Below are 24,638 nucleotides of genomic sequence, written 5' to 3'. Positions count from 1 at the left end.
CTACGGTACGCGGGCCTCTCACTGTTGTGGCCTCTCCCGTTGCGGAGCACAGGCTCCGGACGTGCAGGCTCAGCGGCCATGGCTCACGGGCCCAGCCGCTCCGCAGCATGTGGGATCCTCCCGGACCGGGGCACGAACCCGTGTTCCCTGCATCGGCAGGCGGACTCTCAACCACTGCGCCACCAGGGAAGCCCAGAAAATTGATTTTGTTCAAAATATTATGTCATCTTCATGCTTAAGGATGTTCTTCATTAGAAAATAATAAATATACACTAAGTGGAAAGAACCAAAATGAGAATCTTCATTTGGTATAATCAGAATTCTGAAAAGGTCACCAAAAATCCTTGGATTCATATATAATAAAACCATTTTAGGGCTTCCCTGGTGGAGCAGTGGATAAGAATCTGCCTGTGAATGCAGGGGGCACAGGTTCGATCCCTGCTCCGGGAAGATCCTACATGCCGCGGAGCAACTAAGCCTGTGCGCCACAACTACTGAGCCTGCGCTCTAGAGCCCATGAGTCACAACTACTGAAGCCCGCGTGCTTAGAGCCCGTGCTCCACAACAAAGAGTAGCCCCAGTTTGCCACAGCTAAAGAAAGCCCACGTGCAGCAATGAAGACCCAACACCGCCAAAAATAAATAAATAAAATAAAAATTAAAAAAAAAATTAAAAAAACAAAAACAAAAAAAAACAAACCATTTTGTAAATTTGTTTATCTGAAGCTGTAAATGCCTCAATTTCACTAATCATGTTTGATAATCATACTTTTGGATACAAACATTGTTACTGGTTTCTAAAAAGCAAACAATAATTAATAAGTCAAAAAAATCAGATTTAGTCTAACTGTGAACACTAAACACCAATTCTAAGTGATGAAACAATCAAAGAAATTTATAAAAATCACTTAAGTTCTATGCAGGAACATCCAGTAATATATAAAAATGATGATGTGAATATTCAACAAATAAATAAGCAAATAAATAAAAATAACTCATCCTTGTTATAAGACAAAATAATGTAGAATAAAATTAAATTGAGGGGACTTCCCTGGTGGTGCAGTGGTTAAGAATCCGCCTGCCAATTCAGGGGACACAGGTTCGAGCCCTGGTCCGGGAAGATCCCACATGCCGTGGGGCAACTAAGCCCGTGCGCCACAACTACTGAGCCTGTGCTCTAGAGCCTGCAAGCCACAACTACTGAGCCTGTGTGCCACAACTACTGAAGCCCGTGCACCTGGAGCCTGTGCTCCGCAACAAGAGAAGCCACCGCAATGAGAAGCCCGCGCACCACAATGAAGAGTAGCCCCCTCTCTCCGCAAAGAGAGAAAGCCCGCACGCAGCAAGGAAGACCCAATGCAGCCAAAAATAAACTTAAAAAATAAAATAAATGGTGAAGAAATCTCAGCTATAGTAGCAATCACTGCGAGCTCCGGTCTCAGGCGCTGCTGCGAGCTGCCTCCACCGCCATCTGGCGGCCAATGTTGGGCTAAAGCCTCAAAGGCGGAAAGAGCAGAAAGGGGATCTACGGTGGGAGCACCCAAAAAAGTGTCATCAGTTTTCAATGTGATTGAAACAGCTAAAAACAGCTTTATTGCACTATAAAAATTTACAAACATCTGGAGGGACACCTGTTTGAGAAAACTCCTCTTAGGAGGTGTTTAAGAAACACTGGCTTGAGGCGGGGGCGGGGAGGGAAGGATTACGAGTTTGGGATTAGCAGATGCAAACTATTATATATAGGATGGATAAGCAGCAAGGTCCTACTGTATAGCACAGGGAACTATATTCAATATCCTGTGGTAAGCCATAATGGAAAAGAATATGAAAAAGAATGTATATATTATATATGTATAACTGAATCACTGTGCAGTACAGCAGAAATTAACACAGCATTGTAAATCAACTATATTTCAATACATTTTTGTTAGAAAAGAAACACTGGTTTGGGTATTTAAGAAAAGCCCTCAGCATATATCGCACTCAATGGTGAAAGAGTGAAAGCTTTCCTTCTAACATCGGGAGAAAAAAATGATGCTGCCTTTGCCTCTTCTATTCAAAAATCTACTGGAAGTTCTATCCAGTGCAATTAAGCTAGAAAAACAAATAAAAGGCAGTTAAGTTGTAAAGGCAGAAGTAAGACTATCTTTATCTGCAGGTAACATGATCTTATACGTAGAAAATGCCAAAGAATCCACACAAAAATACCTGTCAGACCCCCCCCCGCTCGCCGCAACTAGAGAAACGCGTGCAACAAAGACCCAACACAGCCAAAAAATAAATTAAAAAAAAAAACCTTTTAGAGCTAATAAATAATTTCTGCAGAGTTGCAGATACAAGACAACACACAAAAATCAGTTCTATTTTTTACATTAGCAATGAATCATCTGAAAAGGAAATTAAGAAAGCAGTTCCCTTTACAATAACATCAAAAAGAATACAATACGTATAAGTGAATTTGAGCAAGGAGAGAAAAGTCTCATGCACTGAAATCTGACAAACATGTCTGAAAGAAATTAAAGGCAACATAAATAAATGGGAAGATGTCCTGCATTCATGGATTGGAAGACAATATTATTAAGATGACAATACTCCCCAAAGAAATCTAGGGATCCAATTCAATCCTTATCAAAATCCCCAAACAAGACAAAACAAAAACCCAGCCTTTATTTGCAGAAATGGAAAAGGTGACCCTGAACTTCATATGGAATTGCAAGAGACCCCACATACCGAAACAATCTTGGAAAAGAACAAAGTTGGAGTATTCACACTTCTCGATTTCAAACCTGATTACAAAGCTACAGTAATCAAAACAATGTGGTACTAGCATAAAGACATAGAAATCAGTGGAGTAGACTGAGAGTCCAGAAATCTATACATCAACGGCCAATTGATTTAAAAAAAATATTTATTTATTATGGCTGCACTGGGTCTTAGTTGCAGCATGCATGTGGGCTCACCGACCAGGGATTGAACCCGGGTTGCCTGCATTGGGAGCGTAGAGTCTTATGCATTGGACCACCAGGGAAGTCCCGGCCAGTTGATTTTTGACAAGGGAGCCAAGTCCATTCAATGGAGGAAAGAATAGTCTCTTCAATAAATGGTGTTGGAACAGCTGGATATCTCCATGCAAAAGTCTGAAGTTGTACCCCTACATCATACCAGATACAAAAATTAAATCATCAAAATCTTAAATGTAAGAGCTAAAACTATAAAACTCTTAGAAGAAAAGCTAGGGATAAATCCTCATGACTTTTGATTTGGCGATGGTTTCTTAGGACACCAAAAGCACAGGCAACAGAAGAAGAAAATAGATAAATTGGACTTCATCAAAATAAAAAATTTTGTGCATCAAAGGACACTATTAGGAGAGTGAAAAGACAATCCACGAATGGGAAAAATATTTGCAAATCATATATCTGATAAAGGTCTAGATCCAGAATCTATAAAGGCTCCTACAACTCCCTGCTCCTCCCACAAGATTCCTACAACTTGAGAGACAACCCAAATCAAAAACAGGCAAAGGCCTTGAATAGACATTTCTCCAAAGAAGAATACAAATGGCCAAAACATACATGAAAATATACTCAACACACAAATCATTAAGGAAATGAAAATCAAAACCACAATGAAATAGCACTTCACCACCACTAGGATGGCTATAACAACAACAAAAAAAAGGAAAACAAGATTGGTGAGGATGCGGAGAAATGAGAACTCTTAAGCTTTGCCAATGGGAATGTGAAATTGCAAAATAGTGCAGCTGCTGAGGAAAAGTGGAACATTATTCAACCTTAAAAAGGAATGAAATACACACACTACAACACAGATGAACTTTGAAAACATCAAGCTAAGTGAAAGAAGCCAGACACAGAAGGCCACACGTTGTATAATTCCATTATATGAAATCTCCACAATAGGTTATAGAGACAGAAAGCCGATTAGTGTTTTGCAGGAGGGAGGGAAGGAACAGAGGAGTGACTGCTTAATGGGGACAAGGTTTCCTTTTGGGATGATAAAATGTTCTGGAATTAGATAGATAATAGGACGGTTGCACAACATTGTGAACGGACTAAATGCCACTGAATTGTATACTTTATCATTTTATTGTTTATTTATTTATTTATTTTTGGCCGCATGGCTTGTGGGATCTTATTTCCCCGACCAGGGATCGAACCCGGGTTCTCCACAGTGAAAGCGCCGAGTCTTAACCACTGGACCGCCAGGGAATTCCCAGAATTGTATACATTAGAATAGCTAAAATGGTGAATTTTATGTTATATGAATTTTAACACACACGCACAATGTGTTAAATGTACAGAATGCTACAGGCTGCCCATAATAGTCAAATAATAGCTAGCATTTTACCGAGGCTTTCTCTGAACGGGTACTAGGCACCTACCCTACAGTATTTCTTTCCTCTCCATCTACAGATGAGAATGCTAAGATTCAGAGGTTCTCTGCCCATGTTACTTCAGTGATAAGGGGCTGGGTAACTCAGGATGTCTCTCCCCCCAGCCCCTCACCAACTCGCGCCTATATCCTAAACCAAGGTTTATGCTATATGCCCACAATTTGCATGTGATTTCAAAAGATTTAGGAGTACAGCCCTGATCCATAACTCCTGATTAAGAATCCCTATTCCAGGGCTTTCCTGGTGGCACAGTGGTTGAGAGTCCGCCTGCCGATGCAGGGGACACGGGTTCGTGCCCCGGTCTGGGAGGATCCCACATGCCACGGAGCGGCTGGGTCCGTGAGCCATGGCCGCTGAGCCTGCGCGTCCGGAGCCTGTGCTCCGCAACGGGAGAGGCCACAGCAGTGAGAGGCCCGCGTACCGCAAAAAAAAAAAAAAAAAAAAAGAATCCCTATTCCAGCCCACCCTGCCAATTTCTCAGTTGACGGAGAAGCTGGCATAAGGCGTAGCCAATAGGATGGCTGAACTCTCATGACGTCAGTGGTCGCTAGGCTTAGGCCTCAGGTCGCGGCTCTGGGTCGGTGGAAATCTGCGGATGCTGAAAGTGACGCAGGTGGCACTGGGCCTTTGTTGTTGGGAGGTGGACAGGCCAAGCAGCCAGGGAGGGTTAATGGGATCCCTCTCCACACACATACTCAAATCCCAGTGGCCAGGAAAAGTTTCTTCCAAGAAACTAAATTTATTAAAGGCAAGAGGGTGCAAAGCACGTTAGACTTAACCCACACCCCTCCGTGCGCCCTCCCCAGGAAGTAAGGTTTAGAGGTTAAGAACGTGGACTTTGCAGCTAGGCTATGGGTTAAAATCTGAACTCTTCCGTTTTCTAGCTGTGTGGATTTGGTTAAAGTGACCCCCTCTCTGAGCCTCAGTTTCCCCATCTATAAAATGGGAATAATAATAGCACTTCGCTCATGGGCTTGTTGGGAGATTAAATAGGACAATTGTGCCTATTTAATCTCCCAACAAGCCCATGAGCGAAGTGCTCATGAGTGTGTCACACTAACCGGGACCAGGCAGTGACCGGGAGCAAAAGGGCACTAAAAGTTGGTGGGGCCCAGCTAGACACACACAGAGGAAATGCGACCTTGCCCTCCGGGCACCCTAACATCCCAGAAGAACAACCACCTCCTCCCAGGAAACTTTGAACCTGCTCCTAAGGCCCGGGAAAGGGAATTAATTCATACCACAAATGTTGTTTAAGAGCTTACTGTGTGCCAGGCCCTTAGGCTGGGATTGGAGATCCAGCAGGGGACAAGAGTGAATACCACACATTGGTAAAATCACTATTACAGATTACATACTTTCTATTGTATATTTATATAAATTATATATTTATCTTTCTTGTAAAGTGTATATATGTATATTATAGTCTGTATTTATATATTATATATTAGTAAGCATTTACATACTTATATACTATTAAGTATACTATGTTTAGGTGTTATATCATGAAGTTCATTTATATTTCATGAAGTGTAATATGTTTCTACATTGAAATGTATATATTTATTGTAAAGTATATACAACTCATATGCGTGTATGTTAAAGATGAGTGCTATGGAAAAAAATGAAGCAGGGAAAGATGATGGAGTATTGGAAGGAAGTGTAATTTTAAATACTGTGGTCAGGAAAAGCCTCACTTAGGTGTCATTTAGAAAACCTTTTTGTTAGGAAAAATGTCAAATGTACAGAAAAGTAGAAAGTACAGTACAGTTCACTCCTATACCCAGGACCAGCATTCAGCAATTTGCCACGTTTACTTCTGTCTGATATTTCTTTTTTTTTTTTTTTTTCGCGGACCTCTCACTGTTGTGGCCTCTCCCGTTGCGGAGCACAGGCTCCGGACGCGCAGGCTCAGCGGCCATCGCTCACGGGCCCAGCCGCTCCGCAGCATGTGGGATCTTCCCGGACTGGGGCACGAACCCGCATCCCCTGCATCGGCAGGCAGACTCTCAACCACTGCGCCACCAGGGAAGCCCTGTCTGATATTTCTATATTTGTTGAACCAGATTAGAATTCATTTCACACGTCTTCACTCCCTCCACCCCCAGCTTCACTTTGTATTTCCAACATTGAGGACATTCTCCTCTGCTATAAATCCTTGTACCACACCTAATGAAATTAACAATTCCCTAATATCGTCTCATTCCCTGCAGAAAGTGGCATTGGAGAGGCCACCTGAAGCAGGTGAGGGGTGAGCCATGAGGGCTTCTGGGGGGAAGAGCATTCCAAGCCAAGAGAACAGCCAGTGCAAAGGCCCTAAGTCTAGAGGGTGCCATATGTGTCCCAGGAACTTGGAGGAGGCTAGTGTGGCTGGAACGGAGTGAGCAAGACAGGAGACGGTGGAATATGAGGGCGAAGACGAGAGGGGCCAGGTGCTTCAGAGCCTTGTAAGCCCACGGTGAGCATGAAAGCTTTTCTAGGACTGAGCCCAGAGCCAGGAAAGAGGCCGGAACAGAAAAGGACCTTGACCTGCTGTAAATGGAAAGAATCCAGGTGACGGGGGTGGCAGCAGAGGCAGGCTGGGGAAAGAAGTGATAGGATTCTGGGTGCAGGTCAAAGGTCAGACCAACAGGATTTGCTGATGTATTAATTCACACCCCTACCAGCCACGTATGAGAGGCAAAAGTGAAATAAAATAGGACTTCTTTCACTCAACGCTGCTTTGTGAGATTTTTTTCTTCATGCTGTTTTGTATTAGTGGACTCATTGAAAACTTGAATTTGCTGCCTGCTGGCAACTATTAACACAGCATTTACATGGTATTTATAGCTATTTACATTGTATTAGGTATTATAAGTAATCTAGAGAGGATTTAAAGTACACAGGAGGTTGCAACCACTGTGGAAAACAGTATGGAGGCTTCTCAGAAAGTTAAAAATAGAACCACATTATGACCCAGCAATTCCACTCCTGGGTATATATCCCCAAAAAACAAAAACACTAATTTGAAAAGATACATGCACCCTGACGTTCATAGCAGCATTATGTATGATAGCCAAGACATGGAAACAAACTAAGTGTCCATCAACAGATGAATGGTGAAACACCTGGTGTTTTCAGTTTTGTTTATATTTTTAGTTTAGTTTAGGGTTTTGTGTGTGTTTTGTTTTTTCATTTTTTTCTTTCCGTTCTGGTGGGGTACTGATTTTTTTACAAATCAACTTTTCATATTTACTAAGTAAATTTGCAGAGCTCCTACAGAAACTTCTATACCCTTCACCCAGCTTCCCTTAACACAAACAAACTAATAACAATGGTGTATTCGTCAGAACCTAGAAATGAACAGTATGATACTATTAACAAAACGACAGGCTTTATTTGAATGTCATCAATTTTTCCACAGTTGTCCTTTCTCTGTTCCAAGATCCATCGAGGATGCTACATTGTATATAGTTGTCCTATGTCCTTAGTTTCCTCCAATTTGTGAGTTTTCAGTTTTTCCTTGTCTTTCATGACCTTGACAGTTTTGAAGGATATTGGTTGAGTATGTTGCAGAATGCCCTTCAGTTTCAGTCTGTCAAATATTTTCTCATGATTAGACTATACAGCAATTTTCCTCTAGTGTGTGTGGGAAGAAATTGGGTGAGGCAGTGTTCTATTGCTTAACCTGGGTGGTGGTGGCTAAGGAGTTTGCTTCATACTATTTCTTAAATTGTACATGGTAGGCTGAAAAATGTCCTTGTAAATGGTATCCAAGTCCTAATTCCTGGAACCAGCAAATGTTACCTTATATAACAAAAAAAGATTATTGCAAATCTGATTAAATTAGTGATCTTGAGATGGGTGATAATCTTAGGTTATCTGGGCAGGTCCTAAATGCAATTACATGTATCCTTATGTGAGGGGGGCAGAGAAATATTTGACACACACAGAAGAGAAGGTGATGTAGAGATGGATCAGAGAGAGATTTGAAGATGCTGGCCTTGAAAATTGGAGTCATGTGGCCACAAGCCAAGGACTGCTGGTAACCATTAAAAACTGGAAGAGGTAAAGAACAGATTCTCCCTTAAGAGCCTCTGGAGGGAGCATAGCCTTGCCCACACCTTGATTTCTTTCTTTCTTTCTTTTTTAAAAAAAAATATTTTGGCCTCACTGCATGGTGCTGCGGCATGAGGGATCTTACTTCCCCCATCAGGGATTTAACCCACACCCCCTGCAGTGGAAGCGCAGAGTCTTAACCACTGGACCGCCAGGGAAGTCCCCATACCTTGACTTTGACCTGGTGATTCTGATTTTGGACTTCCAGGCTCCAGAACCGTGAGAGAATAATTTCTTGTTATTTTAAGGCACCCAATTAATAATACTTTGGTCCAGCAACTTTAGGAAACTAATCTACCATACATTTCAGTTTTATTTATGTAGTAAGTGTTTATGCTATATGTCAGGGTAAAAAGTTTAAAAATTAACCTAACAGCTTTCCCTTTTCTTTCATTGGCAAAAGTAATGTTGACAGTTCTTGTGATAAGGCAAATGGATTTTAACCCCAATGGAACTTTCTCCTGCTGAGTATTTCAAAATATTGATGCTCTAATTTATAACTCAGTCTTGCATAGGTAAAGCAGCCACCTGCTAGCTTGGATGCCATGAAAGGGCAAAATGAATCAAACAGGCAGAATATCTGCTATACCCTGCTTCATTGATCTAAGGGGCGCATTTTAACCTCTGAAATAAGGATGTATCTTTTTTTAATTTATTTATCTATTTTATTTATTTATTTTTGGCTGTGTTTGGTCTTCATTGCTGCGCACAGGCTTTCTCTAGTTGTGGCGAGCAGGGGCTACTCTTGGATGTGGTGTGCGTGCACTACTCTTCATTGCGGTGTGCTGGCTTCTCATTGTGGTGGCTTCACTTGTTGTGGAGCACGGGCTCTAGGTGCGCCGGCTTCAGTAGTTGTGGCACACGGGCTCAGTAGTTTTGACATGCAAGCTCAGTAGTTGTGGCACATAGGCTTAGTTCCTCCACAGCATGTGGGATCCTCCCCAACCAGGCCTCGAACTCAGCAGGCGGATTCTCAACCACTGAGCCACCAGGAAAGCCCCATTTTCCAGTTTTTATTTGTCTGCTAATGTCTTTAGTTTGTCCTCGTTTTTGGAAGTTGATGTGGTTTATATCCAATCTGGGTTTGCAATTCTTTTCTCTCAGCACGTTGGAGATATTATACCACTGACTTCTGGCTTCCACTGTTGCTATCAGCAAGTCCATTGTCAACTGAATTGTCCTTTGTAGGCAAGTTTTCCACCCCCTGGCTTTTTAAGTGTGTCTCCTCTTTGTCTTTGATGTTCTGCAGATCATCTAGGTGTGCGTTTCTTTTATCCTGCCAGGACACGTTGTGCTTCCTGCATCTAAGAAATCACTTGTTTCATCAATTCTTGAAGTGCTCAGCCATTACCTACTTGAAGCTTACTTCTCCCGCATTTCTACCTTTTCTTCTGGAAGTTTATCGGAACTTTTCATTCTACCTTCCATGTCTCTTAATTTTTTCTGCTCTTTTCCATCAACTCGCCTCTCGGTGATGCCTTCTGGGTGATACACTGAGATCTATCTTCCACTTCATGAGATCTCCCTTTTGCTGTTTCTAACCTGCTGTTCGATTCTTCTGAGTTTTTCCCGGCTTCTCATTGCGGTGGCTTCTCTTGTCGTGGAGCACAGGCTCTAGGTGCATGGGCTTCAGTAGTTGCGGCACGTGGGCTCAGTAGTTGTGGCTCACGGGCTTAGTTGCTCCACGGCATGTGGGATCTTCCCGGACCAGGGCTCGAACCCGTGTCCCCTGCATTGGCAGGTGGATTCCCAACCACTACTCCATCAGGGAAGTCACCTGCCTGGTCTTTTAATAATGCCATGGCTTTTTTCATTTCTAATCCTTAAAAAAAAAAAGTCTTTAGACATTAGAGCATGTTCATTTTACAGTAGTTAATATTGTAGGTCTCAAGTTTTATTAGAAAGATAAGCTGTGATTTCAAAATGGACCAAAGGCTTTCAATCGAACTGAAACCCAGACCAAGTTTCTTGGTCTGCTGAGGAAAACAGAAACCACCCCAGGTATTTGTTTATTCATTTAATTTATTGTTTTACTTTTGGCTGCGTTGGGTCTTCATTGCGGTGCGTGGGCTTCTCTTGTTGCCGAGCACAGGCAGTAGGCATGTGGGCTTCAGTAGTTGTGGCATGTGGCTCAGTAGTTGTGGTGCACGGGCTTAGTTGCCCCACGGCATGTGGGATCTTCCCAGACCAGGGCTCAAACCCGTGTCCCCTGCACTGGCAGGAGGATTCTTAACCACTGTGCCACCAGGGAAGCCCCACTCCAGGTATTTAAAATACAGGGAATTCATTAAAGGGAATTGGTTACACACGTGCCAGGAGGCTGGAAGAGTAAACAAGACTTGCCCTCTGACGTAGAGTCAGGAGTGACCCGAAGCAGCTCAAAGCCCTGGGGATGCAGGAATTGGAGGAGTGCTCTCTGCAGGGTAGAACTCAGACCTCTGGGGAGGGGTGTCCAGGCAGCAGGTGCTCTGGCCTGTGAAGGATAGTACCTCTGTCCAAGGAAATTGGAATTCTCCCTGCCAAGGCCATGCAGCTGGCTGTTGCTGGAAGTGCCCAAAGCATCAGGAGCCCTTGTTGCCTGTGGCTGCTGGCAAGATGCAGACTGAAGCTGGAAAAGAAGTTCCTTGGCCCCTTGTCCTGGCTCCCTGTCTCCTGCCAGGTCCTCCCTACCACTCTGGTTAGTTGTCAAAAGGGGTCACAGAGTTGGAAGGTGAGATTCACACTAAAGAGATAGCAGCACAGCCTCCCGAGAACAAACAGAGGGAAAACAGGCTCACTGTGTGCGCAAAATAAAGAGGACATATACCACACATTTAACAGGGAAGGTTCCAGAACAAACAGCTGCTAAATAATAGCCTATTAAAATGATATGATTCTTGGGGCTTTCCTGGTGGCACAGTGGTTAAGAATCCGCCTGCCAATGCAGGTAACTCGGGCTCGAGCCCTGGTCCAGGAAGATCCCACATGCCGTGGGGCAACTAAGCCCGTGCTCCACAACTACTGAGCCCACGTGCCACGACTACTGAGCCCATGAGCCACAGCTACTGAAGCCCGTGCGCCTAGAGCCTGTGCTCTGCAACAACAGAAACCACCGCAATGAGAAGCCCACGCACCGCAACGAAGAGTAGCCCCTGCTCGCCGCAAGTAGAGAAAGCCCGCCTGCAGCAATGAAGACCCAACGCAGCCAAAAATAAAATAAATAAATTTATAAAATGATATGACTCTTAAAACATGTTCTCTAGGCTGTACTACAAAGCTATGACACTCTGAACAAACAGTTGTGGGAAATAAATCAGGATCACCCAAGTCAATTTCCTAACTCATGCAGTCATGGGGTCATAAAGTCTAATTGTCCTGGAACTCAAGCTTGATGAGAATCAATTTAGAAGGGATCCCAGGTCTGAATCTTCAACCATCAAATGGTCAAACTGTTAACTCAGCTGTTAGAGGAGCAAAGACTAACTCTCTTGTAGGTAAGAAATATCACAGGTAAGTATCAAGATTGTTGAATCAAAATCTTTGATCAAAATCGAGGTATTGAAGAAACAAATTTATATTCATGATATAAATATGATATAAATATATTTGTAACCAGGTTACTGTAAGGAAACCGATCAACGTGATAATCATTGTACTCCTACTTGTCTGTCTTTGAAGGTATTTAAAGCATTTGTGAGAATCTGTTATATTAGACTTGCAAAAAATATGATCTAGACTGTATTACTCTGGGCCTCTCTCGCCTCCTGAGAGGGACCGCATTCTGCCTATGGAATGTGTATCTCTCTCAATAAACTTCCTTTCATTAAAAAAAATAAAAAGGATTGTATTACTCTTTTTCTTCTTTTTTTAAAATAAATTTTAAGCTACAGTAACTCTCTCTTTTTTAAAAATATATTTATTTATTTAGGTTGCACCGGGTCTTAGTTCCGGCACACAGCATCTTTGGTGCAACATGTGAACTCGTAGTTGCAGCATGCATGTGGGATCTAGTTCCCAGACCAGGGATCGAACCTGAGCCCCCTGCATTGGAAGCGTAGAGTCTCAGCCATGGGACCACCAGGGAAGTCCCTACTCTTTTTCTTCTCTTCAAGGTTCTTAACTCATTTAAGGGAATCTGAGAGCCCAGATTTGTGTTTGTTGATGAAATTTGCAATCCATGTTCAAATGTTTTGGGAAATCTGAAATTGTGAAACTCACCGCTTGCTATTTTTAGCTGTCAAAGTAGTCAGTGAATGTTTAGAGGAAAGTTGATTGTTTGAAAATTAATTAATCATTACCAAAAAACTAAATAGTTGTGAATATTTGCGCCTGAACACAAAAGCTCTTCTGACGTTAAAAGATCTCATCACAAGGGACTTCCTTGGTGGCACAGTGGTTAAGAATCCGCCTGCCAATGCAGGTGACACAGTTCGACCGTTGGGCGGGGAAGATCCCACATGCCGTGGAGCAACTAAGCCCGTGCGCCACAACTACTGAGCCTGCGCTCTAGAGCCTGCCAGCCACAACTACTGAGCCCATATGCCACAACTACTGAAGCCCATGCGCCCTAGAGCTCAGCTCTGCAACAAGAGAAGCCACTGTACTGAGAAGCACGCACACCTCAACCAAGAGTAGCCCCCTGCTCGCTGCAACTAGAGAAAGTGCACGCGCAGCAGCAAAGACCCAACGCAGCCAAAAACAAACAAAAAATAAATAAATAAAATTAAATCAAGGACCTAAAACTCTTAGAAGAGAGCTTTTCTTAGGGGAAAATCTTCATGACAATGGATTTAGCAAGAATTTCTTGAATATGACAGCAAAAGCACGGGCAACCAAAGTAAAAATAGATAAATTGGACTACATCGAAACTAAAAACTTTTGTACATCAAAGGACACAATCTACAGAGCCAAACTATGGAGTGGGAGAAAATATTTGCAAATCATATATCTAATAAGGAGTTAGTAGTCAGAATACAGAATGAACTTCTACAACTCAACAACAAAATGCAAACAACCTAATTAAAAAATGGGCAAAGGACTTGAATAGACATTTCCCCAAAGAAGATATACATACACATCTATATGATATACATATATAAGATATATGTGTGAAAAGACGCTCAAGGGAACTCCCTGGCAGTCCAGTGAATAGGACTTGGCACTTTCATTCAGGGGGCCTGGGTTCGATACCTAGTTGGGGAACTAAGATCCTGCAAGCCATGTGGCATGGCCATCAATAAATAAAGCAAGCGCTTTGCATTAAAAAAAAAGAAAAAAGAAAAGATGCTCAACATCACTAATCATTAGGGAAATGCAAATCAAATCTACAATATCACCTCACATAAATGTTCACAGCAATTTGGGGTTTTTTGGTAATTAGTTAATTTTCAAACAATCAACTTTCCTCTATATGTTCACTGACTGCTTCCACAGCTAAAATACATCAGTGTAGAGTATAAATACCATATATGTATCATATAGTATATATATGATATATACTATATATACATATGTATATGGAGATTTTATTATAGGAATTGGCTCACATAGCTGTGGAGGTTAAGTCCCACAGTCTCCTATCTACAAGCTGGACGAGGAGGAAAGTGGGTGGTATAACTCATTCTGAGGCCAAAGATCTGAAAACCTGGGAGCCTGGTATCTCAAGGCTTGAGAACCAGGACCTCTGATGTCCAAGGGTACAAAAAGATGGATGATTTTTTTTTTTTTTGCAGTACGCGGGCCTCTCACTGTTGTGGCCTCTCCCGTTGCGGAGCACAGGCTCCGGACGCGCAGGCTCAGCGGCCATGGCTCACGGGCCCAGCCGCTCCGCGGCATGTGGGATCTTTCCGGACCGGGGCACGAACCCGTGTCGCCTGCATCGGCAGGCGAACTCGCAACCAGTGCGCCACCAGGGAAGCCCAAGGTGGATGATTTGGCTCAAGAAGAGCTAGAGAGAATTTGCCCTTCCTTTGCCTTTTTGTTCCATTTGGACCCTCAATGGGTTGGATGACACCTGTTCACACTGATGAGGGTGGATGTCTTTACTCAGACTACTGAATCAAATGCTAATCCCTTCCAGAAATACCCTCACAGACACACCCAGAAATAATGTTTTACCAGCTATCTGGGCATCCTTTAGTCCAGTCAGGTTGAGCCATAAAATTAACCATCACAGGCAATTCCTCAAAAGATTAAAAATTGAGTTACCATATGATCCAGCAATACAATTCTGGATATCAGGGTTTTTTTAAAAGAGATCTTTGTACATTCATGTTCACAGCAGCACTTTTCACAATAGCCAAAATGTGGAAGCAACCTAAATGCCCATTGATAGGTGAACAGATAAACAAAATGTGGTCTATTCATACAATGGCATATTATTCAGCCAAAAAGGAAGGAAATTCTGACATCTGCTACAACACTGGTGAACCTTGAAAACATCTTGCTAAGTGAAAGAAGCCAATCAGAAAATAAGTACTGTGTGTTTCCACTTATACTAGGTATCTAGAGTAATAAAATTCATAGAAGCAGGAAGTAGAATGGTGGTGGCCAGGGGCTGGGAGGAGGGGGGAATGGGGAGTCATTGTAATGGGTACAGAGGTTCAGTTTTGCAAGATGAAAAAGTTCTGGGGGTTGGTTGCATCATAATGGTAATATGCTCAATACTAATGAACTGTACAATTGAAAATGGTTCAGATGGTAAGTTGCATTTGTCCGTATTAGATAATAATTTTATAAAAAAGATCTTGAACAGTCATTTTCCTCTCACGGCTCTACCCTTTAAAGTTATTGCAAGATGGGGTGGGGCGAGCCTCTCTAGCCTTGTCATTCAATACATTTGCTGGCATCTACCATGTGCCTAGTTCCCTTGTGTATTTGGATTATGAGCTCTTTCAAGACTTCCTCTATGATGTAGCTGAGCAGCATCTATCCAGAGAAGCTTTGCTTTGCTTTGCTTTGCTTTAGCCAGAAGCCCTAGAGCTATCACTAGCCCAATATTGATACTATTAATTTCTCAACTTGGGAGTGCCTCCACCACTGAGTTCGATTTTATACCCCTTCCATGTGAGACTGGCCTGGTGGTGACACAGTTTTCAATAGAGAACCATGTTTCTTCCATTGAGACCCCAAATGGAAACAGGAAAATCTCCTTGAACTTTTCTTAGTGTAGTTTGGTGGATTTTTAAAAAAAATTGTGATGGGAGTTCCCTGGTGGCCTAGTGGTTAGGATTCCAGGCTTTCACTGCCATGGCCCAGGTTCAATCCCTGGTTGGGGAACTGAGAACCCACAAGCTGTGCAGTATGGCAAAAACAAACAAACAAACAAAAAATTGTGACGACATACACATAATGTAAAACTGACCATTTTAACTACTTACAAATGGCATTAAGTACATGCACATTGTTATGAAACCACCCCCATCATCCATCTCCAGAACTTTTTCATCACCTCACTCTGGAACTCTGTACCCATGAAACAACAACTCCCCATCCCCCCCTTCTCCTGGCCACCACCATTCTACTTCCTGTTTCTATGAATTTGCCTATTCTAGGTACCTCTTATCAGTGGAATCATACAGTATCTATCCTCGTGTGTGTGGCTTCTTTCATGTAGCAAAATGTTTTCAAGATACATCCATGTTAACATGCTTCAGAATTTCCTTCCTTTTCAAGGTTGAATAACATTCCACTGTATGTGGGTTGGTGGGGTTTCAAACACCAGGCTTTCATTGAAGTTGTGGCCCTTTAAGGTTCTCCTTGAAAATTGTCCCTATCACTGAATCAGCAGATTCCAGGAAGCCGCGTGGTGATTCACACTTTCCACTTGGAGTTTCACTTATTCCTTATGTTTTTTCCCCCCTTCTGTCTCCTCCTTTTCTCTCACCTTTAGCTTTCACCATCTTTCCTTTCCTTTTCTTCCTTTCTTTCTTCCTTCCTTCCTCCCTCCCACCCCCTTTCTTCTTTCTCTCTTCCTTCCTTTCTCTTTCTTCTTTTTTTTTTTTTTTGCGGTACACGGGCCTCTCACTGTTGTGGCCTCTCCCGTTGCGGAGCACAGGCTCCGGACGCGCAGGCTCAGCTGCCATGGCTCACGGGCCCAGCCGCTCCGCGGCATGTGGGATCTTCCCGGACCAGGGCACGAACCCGTGTCCCCTGCATCGGCAGGCGGACTCTTAACCACTGCGCCACCAGGGAAGCCCTCTTTTTTCTCTTTCTTTCTTTTTTTCTCTCTCTTCCTTCTTTCTTTTTTCTTTTCTCATTCTTTCTTTCTCCCTCTCTTCCTTCCTTCCTTCCTTCCTTCCTTTTCTTTCTCTTTCTTTCTCCCTTCCTTCTTTCTTTCTTTTTTCTTTTCTCTTTCTCCCTTCCTTCCTTCCCTCCTTTCAATCTTTCTTTCTTTCTTTCATGGGTAGGATGGGGAGAGGACCTGGAGATTTCTCTTTCTTCTTAGAAGCTCAATGATGCATTTTGAAGGATGTTTGGAAAGAGGCAAGATAGCAATAGGGGCTGTAGCATGGATTTCTTTGGGGTAGGAGTAACTTTTACCTGATATAATTTTGAACTTATGGAAAGTTTCAAGACTCATACAAAGAGCAAGATAGGTGCAGGGGATTAAGGGGTACAAAATACTATGTATACAATATATAAGCTACAAGGATATATTGTATAACACAGGGAATACAGCTAATATTTTATAATGATAAATGACTATGGTGTACACCTGCAACTTATATAATATTGTACATCAACTATACCTCAATTTAAAAAAAGACTTGTAGGGATTTCCCTGGTGGTGCAGTAGTTAAGAATCTGCCTGCCAATGCAGGGGACACGGATTCGATCCCTGGTCCGGGAAGATCCCACATGCCGCAGAGCAACTAAGCCCGTGTGCCACAACTACTGAAGCCCGTGCGCCTAGAGCCTGTGCTCCGCAACCAGAGAAGCCACCACATGAGAAGCCCATGCACCGCAACGAAGAGTAGCCCCCACTCGCCACAAATAGAGAAAGCCCGTGTGCAGCAAGCAACCAAGACTCAACACAGCCAAAAATAAAAATAAATAAATTTATTTTTTTTAAAGATATTTGTACAAAGAACTCCATACATCCTTAACTAGGCTCCCCAATTATCGCTATTCCCACCCCCTTTTGCTTTCTCATTCACCCTCTATGTCTATATATTATTATGTATTTACCTTTCCAGAGATATTTGAGAAAGCGTTGGAGATACCATGCCCCTTTGTCCCGAAATACTTCGGTGTGTATTTGCTAAGAACAAGGACATTCTGTTTAATAACCGCAGTACAGAGATCAAACCCAGAAAATTTTAACATGGATAAATGACTACTATCTAAAGTTCAGAACTCATTCAAATTTCATCGTGTCTTGTTAATATCCAGGATATCACCTGGATTACTCAACGAACTGCATTTCCTTGTGCTGACTCTGGTCTCTGTTCATATACATAGTTTCATCTTTTGCTTGACCTTGACATTTTCCAAGAGTCGAGGCCAGTTGTTCTGCGGACGGTTGTCGATCGTCGACTGGAATTTGTTTGATGTTTCCTTGTGATTAGATTCAGTTTAGGCAGCAGAGTTTCTTAATCTTCCCAAATTCCACCCCTCCCCCCCGGGAGAGCCAGTTGGATAGTAGAAGGTCACAAACAATGCTTTACAAAACCAGCCGACAGTGGAGCCCCATGAACCCTGAAATATGAGTGGGTGAGGCCAAACCAGGGCCAGTACAGGAAGAAAAGGAAATGAGCAAAAGTGCTACGGGGCTTCCCTGGTGGCGCAGTGGTTGAGGGTCCGCTTGCCGATGCAGGGGACACGGGTTCGTGCCCCGGTCCGGGAGGATCCCACATGCAGCGGAGCGGCTGGGCCCGTGGGCCATGGCCGCTGAGCCTGCGCGTCCGGAGCCTGTGCTCCGCAGCGGGAGAGGACCAAAAAAAAAAAAAAAAAAGTGCTATGAAGATTGGAAACTTCCCACCAGTCCTCACTTCTAGAGGAGAGGTTGCCCTCATAGCTGAGGACTTGGTGAGATAATCTGAGAACAACAGCAAAATGGTGTGTGTGTGTGTGTGTGTGTGTGTGTGTGTGTGTGTGTATTATGGGAGTGGGAATTCCCTTGTGGTCCAGTGGTTAAGAATCCGTCTTGCAAGACAGGGCACGCTGGTTCGATCCCTGGTTGGGGATCTAAGATCCCACATGCTCTGAGGCAACTAAGCCCAGGCACCGCAACCACTGAGCCCATGCACTCTGGAGCCCACGCGACACAACTAGAGAGAGAAGCCTGCACGCTGCAACAAAGAGCCCACGCACCGCAATGAAAGATCCCACATGCCGCAACTGAGACCCAAAGCAGCCAAAAATAATAATAATCATCATAATAATAAATAAATATTTTAAAAATTGTGTGTGTGTTTGTGTGTGTGAAGCTTCACAGGCTCCAGTTAGTAATTGGGGTGTGCTGGGGTGGTCTGGGTCCTCAGAGATCTCAGAATTACTCAACGGAATCTCTCTTTTGGAAGAACAAAACTCCATACTTAAAAAAATATATTATTGAAATCTATTGACAGATAATATTGTATAAATTTAAGGTATACAACATGTTAATTTGTACATTTATATATTGTAATATGATTGCTATTGTAGTGATAATTAGCGTCTATCAGGTTACAGAATTATCCTTTCTTTTTAGTGGTTGGACAAAGCTCTATTCTTGTGAAAACGAATGGAAGCAAAACCCAGATTGATTTTGGCAGGAACTCTGGGAGTAAAGGAGAGAAAAGGTTCAGGTACGGCCGGGGGATGGGGGGGGGAAGTAAACAGAGGAGGTATATCTCTCTCTGAAATATTGGCAATGTGGCTATGCTGAGAGGTTGTATTTTTTCGTACTGTATGGAAACAGCAGAGAGTGAACTATGAGAATGATGAGGCTAGGAAAGCTATCCTGGCCACCCCACTCCCTACCAAATTCCTCAATTACTTACACATGAGCAAGAGAAGATGGATTGTGACAACTGCAAATAGAGATGCGTACTGAGTTAAATAGCATCCCCTGGAAATGCCCATCCCCTGGAACCAGTGAATGTGGCCGTATTTGGAAATAGGGTCTTTATCAAGTTAATATGAGATCATACTGGGTTAGAGTGGTACCCTCGTAAGAAGAAACAGACACTCGGGGAGAAGGCTGTGTGAAGATGCAGGCAGAGATAGGAGTGATGTGTCTAAAGCCGAGGGATGCCAAGGATTGTCAGCAACCACCAGAAGCTGGGAAGAAGCAAGGAAGGATCTTCCCCTAGAGCCTTTAGAGAGGGCATTGCCCTGTTGACACCTTGATTTCAGACTTCTAGCCTCTAGAACTGTGAGAGAACAAACTTCTGTTGTTTTCAGCCCTGTAATTTGTGGTACTTTCTTACCGCAGCCCTAGGAAACTAATAAATCCTCATTCCGTTCTCCCACCAGTTGGTGGCAGCCACTAATCTGATTTCTGGCCCTATGAATTAGCCTTTCTCCCAGAATTTTGGATTCAATAGGTCTGGGCTCCAGAATGTGCATTTCTAACAAGTTCCCAGGTGATGCTGATGCTGCTGGTTTGGGGCCACGCTTTGAGAACAGCCACTCTACAGCATGGCCACCCCCCAGCCCCAAGAGCTCACCCTGGAATCTGGACTCTCTGTCAATCAATTCACCTACCAGCTCCCCTTCCCAGACTGGCTGCCCAGTTTGCTGTCAATTTCAAGGGGAAGCTCTTGCAATTCTTTTGGTGCCTGTCATAGTTCCTCACTGATCACACTTTGTACCTCACCCAGTGGAGGCTGCCAGGAGTCAAGTCTAGAAGCATTCAGAGACAAGGAGGAAGATCAGCAGCCCTGTGTCAGGCAGCAACCTCAGAGGATGGTCTTTGGACAAGGGGACACTAATCTGCTTCTACCAGAAAGGAGGCACTACAAGTTAGGAGCTCAGAGTGCTCAGACAGAGTGACAGGTGCTCGTTTGAATACATTTTGCAGGTTCCCTGTCTGATTCCCTCTTTCTGGGTCCCCGCCCCCTGTGGCATTTCAGATTCTGTTTCCAGTGAGAACTTTCCCTTGACTGAGCCAGTCTGGTTCCATCGGAGTGGAAAACTGTATTTTCTACAAGACACAGACCTTCATTTCCTCCAGGCATTGAATCCCTTCCATGACCTTCTGGGACCCACACTTATATTCCTTTTGACTGAGATGTTCCTCTCACTTGGACCTTGGAATTTAGATCAAGGGCTTGAGACCACAGCTCCTGTGAGGCTGCAGTGGTCAGTCAGACACCTGGGGTCCAGCCAAAGCTGACCCACCCCTGTGAAATGTAGTCTAAATCTTTGACTTCAAATCTTTCCTAACCAGGAAATAACTTGCACAGCAATATGGAAATCTAAGTTGTGGAAAGGGAGGAAGATGGGCAACGTGCTCACTGAGATTGGATTCTGTGACAGTCATTACACTCCAAAGTCCATAAGCACCTGGATGGAAGCATTCAGATTCTCAGGTCCTTTTCCTGAGACCCAGGACTCCCAATCTTCAGCCCCTCCTCTCTCAGACCAGGGTGCCCCGGTTCTTATTCCCCTGTTCTCCAGGATCCAGGTGTCCAGTTGTCCAGCCCACTGATCCCTCAGGACCCAAGAGTGTGTTCCTAGAACCAACTACACCCCCAGAATCCAAGAGTCCTTGCCCCAGCACTGAGGACCAAGATGTCTTTCCATTCCTAGTGCTAAATGAACCCAGAAAACTACATTTCCCATGAGGCTGTGGGTCTGCTGTCCCCTGTTATTAAAATGTCCCCTGTTATTGAGTTATGTCAGAGAAATAGTTCCACAACACTAACACAAGGTTGGGGACAGGGGGAGGGGGAGGGAGAGAATAACAAGTTCTGTCCTGTCAAAGGGCAGGGATAGTCCAGAGTCCCTGGGAACAACTTAGTGGAGCAGAAATCTGAGGGCTGGCCAGGGGAGGGGGGCAGAAAGGCTGGGACCTTCCCACAGCCTTGTGGCAATGGCGGGGGGCAAGGGGAGACAAGGAAGCTGACCCCATTTCCTCCCTCAAATACATGTGCTCACTCTGATCCTCCTCTCAGACTCTTTATTATTTCAAGTAAGAAAAAAAAGAAAATAAATAAGATAAATAATACAATAAATAAAGAGGAGACACAGTAAGAAACAGCCTGTGGCTTCAGGAAGTGTAGCTGGGGCTTCGGCCATGTGAAGGTCCCACCATGCTCAAGGGGTCCGAGGAACCCACGTTGGGAGGCTCGGGGGCCAAGATCCCTGGAGGCTCCAGGGGTGGTGGGAGGAAGCCTGGCAGCGGCAGGAAGCGAGCAGGTCCCCGGGGGGCCAGGTCCCAGTTGGAGGAGCGGTGCGGGGGCAGGCGGAGGGGAAGGCCAAGAGCCTCAGACTGGTAAACGTTGTATCCATCCTCAAGAAGCAGCTCCCGGAAGCTGCAGGCCTGGGGGTCGAAGTGGAGCTGAGGATGTGGGATGAGAACAAAGATCAGAGACGTGGGATTCCGGTACACCTTCCTCCTGCAGGAACCCCAGCTCCAACCTCTCCCACACGCAGGGGTGCAGGCCCCCAGCTCTCTCTTCTTTCAGACCACAGAGTCCTGTCCTCCAGCAGGATGTGGGAGTCCCGGGACTCCTGGGGAGCCGGGGAACCCACTCCTTCCTCAGATGCAGAGTCCAGGTCCCCAGCCACTTCCTCAAAACCACAGAAGCAGGCTCTTCCTTTACCCCTAGGCCGTCCCGCCAGGCTCACCTCCTTGCCCTCACTTCACAGAGAAGAATATTCCAGCCCAGGGATCAGTGGAGGCTCTCTAAGACCTGGCAGGGGCATCTGGCATCTGGCTAGCACCCAAGGTCATGTTCACTTTACAGGCCATCGATTCCCAGAGTGACCCTGCACCCAGCATGAGTCAGGTCTGTAGGAGTCTGTGTGGTCAGCATGGGTTACGAGTCACAAGGCTCGGTCTCCCAGGTCATTCTGTCATTCACAGGCTTTGGGACTTGGGGCCGGTGGTGGCCCTGCCTGAGCCTCAGTTTCCTCTTCTTGTGAACATGGATGACAACAGCTGCCCTCTCCAGGGATTGTGGCGAGGTCGGGGCATGCAGAGAGCATCGAGCCGAGCCTGGCCAAGGTCAAAGGTGCAAAACATGGTCCCCCAGCCTGTGAGGGTGGGGAGAGGAAAGGTGGAGCGCAGGGACAGGGGTCCTGGGAACTCACCGATCCATACAGCCTCCCCTCTGGCCCCTGGCACAGGAACCTGGATGTTTTAACTCCCAAGATTTGAATGACCCCTGGCTTTAGGGCTTTCAGCTCCAGAAGACCTGAGAGGAGAAAGTGATCAGCGACTCAGAAGGCCTTTGCCAGCCCCTCTCTCCTCCTTCAGGACCAGGCCCTACCCCTACACTCACTTTCGGGGCTCTGGCGGGCCGTCCCCACCACTGTGCCATCAGCCCTGATCTCCAGGTGGGCCTCCGTCTCCTGGGCGTCATCCGTGTAGAGGTGTCGCTGGCGGACTTGGCCCCCAAATTGGAGGAGGGGGCTGGAGTCAGGAATGGGATGTGCCTGGCAGGCTCCCAGCAGGACAGCTAGCACAGGGACCCACAGTCCCAGGTGCTCGAATTTGGCCTTGTCCCAGCCCATCAATGGTTCACGTCCTCAAGTGAGGTATGGGGTCTGGGCTTTGAAGACCTGAATGGTCTAGATTCTGTTTCAGAGCCTGGTTGTCGGGGAGAGCAGATTCACGATGGCTTCTCTGGTAGCTGAAATGCCTGGGTCCTCTTGCACGTAGATTCACAGCAGACAGGACACCCAAATCTCTTGGGAAGAATGCAGATGCTCCAGAATTTATACCCAGACAGACCCGCCCAATCACCTTCCCGACGCTTGACCCTTGATATTTGACCCACATGGCAGATGCTAGAATTCCACGGTGGCCAGGTCAGCCTGAACGGGTGATGCAATCAGGGGTCCTTCCAGCTGGGGCCCTGGGCTCCTGGGTCTGAGGCATCAGGGGGATAAAAATGTGATGAAGTGGGACCTGAGTGAAAGGGGCTGGGGGCCCAGACCATTTGGTCTGAGGGAGGAGGGAGCTGGGGTTTCAGACTCGTGGGTCTGAAGAAGCAGGAGGCTGGGGGTTCAGGCTCTTGGGTCTGAGGGAGGAGGGGGCTGGGGGCCTGGACTCCTGAGTCTGAGCAGGAAGGGGGCTGGGATCCACCTCTCTGCCTGACTGATGCAGATTGTGTCCCACAACTGGCATTTCTGCACCTCACCTGACTTTTTGGGTTTCTGGGGGTATGACACTGAGGTTCCTTGGTCATTAAGAAAGCAGCAAGTGCCACATGATCCAAGCGTTCTCCTCGAGGACACAGGAGTCCTGGTGTGGGAGCTTCAAACCAACCTGCTCACAAATCCCAGCCCAGGCACTCATACACCAAACATCCCGGCCTCCTCCTCCTGGACCCTGATGCAATCCTGATGTTTCTTTCACCAGAGAAGCTAACCAAGATCAGACCGGTGCCCTCAAAATAGCCTGGGGAAGTGGGGGAGGGTGAGAATCTTTGACTCAGAGTTGGCAACTGACGCAGGCTCAGGGGGGAGAAGTTAGACCCAAGATCCCAAAGGGAATGAGGGGTTGGGCAATTTCCTGGAACCTAAGCGTGCAAGAGTCTGAACACCAGATCTGAAGGAGGCGGGTGACTGGAGGCCCGGACTTCTCATTCTGAGGAGGGGGCTGGGGGCTGGGAATCCTGGGTCTGGAGAAATTATGATCAGATCTCTGGAGAGTCAAGTCCAATTCCTGGGTCTTTGCTTTCTTGAATGGTGGTAATGGTCAGACCGCTCGGGCCAGGCTGGGGCTTGGTGGGAGGAAGCCTCGGTGGAGGGAAGCCGCCTCGGGTCTGCAGAAGAGGGAGGCTTTTGCTCCTCGCAGGGTCTGCCTCGGCCTCCGTGGAAGAGAGTTTCTTTTCCACTTCTGCTTTCTCTGTTCCCGTCCTCGGGAGAGGCGGGACGTTCGCTTCACCGTCAGGTGCCTGACGCTAGGGTTCGCTCAGACGGAGAGACTGGGAGCCGGGACTCTCGAATTTGCGGGTGGATGGGGCGGAGGGGGGATCGGCGGCCGCTGG

The 24,638-nt window shown here is 45.4% G+C and overlaps 1 protein-coding gene across 1 annotated transcript; it reads right to left on the bottom strand.

Moving 5' to 3' along the window:
* Positions 1-21,659: 21,659 nt before the first annotated feature.
* Positions 21,660-23,286, bottom strand: FGF21 (fibroblast growth factor 21). The gene is made up of 3 exons (XM_007463322.1): positions 22,926-23,286; positions 22,735-22,838; positions 21,660-21,979 (listed from the first exon to the last, which is right to left on the bottom strand). The coding sequence occupies exons 1-3, from the start codon at positions 23,155-23,157 to the stop codon at positions 21,689-21,691; spliced, it is 627 nt and encodes a 208-aa protein (XP_007463384.1). The 5' UTR covers positions 23,158-23,286; the 3' UTR covers positions 21,660-21,688.
* Positions 23,287-24,638: the final 1,352 nt, after the last annotated feature.

The sequence above is a fragment of the Lipotes vexillifer genome, unplaced genomic scaffold (assembly GCF_000442215.2).
Source record: "Lipotes vexillifer unplaced genomic scaffold, Lipotes_vexillifer_v1.1 scaffold802, whole genome shotgun sequence".
Taxonomy (NCBI): domain Eukaryota; kingdom Metazoa; phylum Chordata; class Mammalia; order Artiodactyla; family Lipotidae; genus Lipotes; species Lipotes vexillifer.
This window is presented reverse-complemented; position numbering and strand designations above follow the sequence as displayed.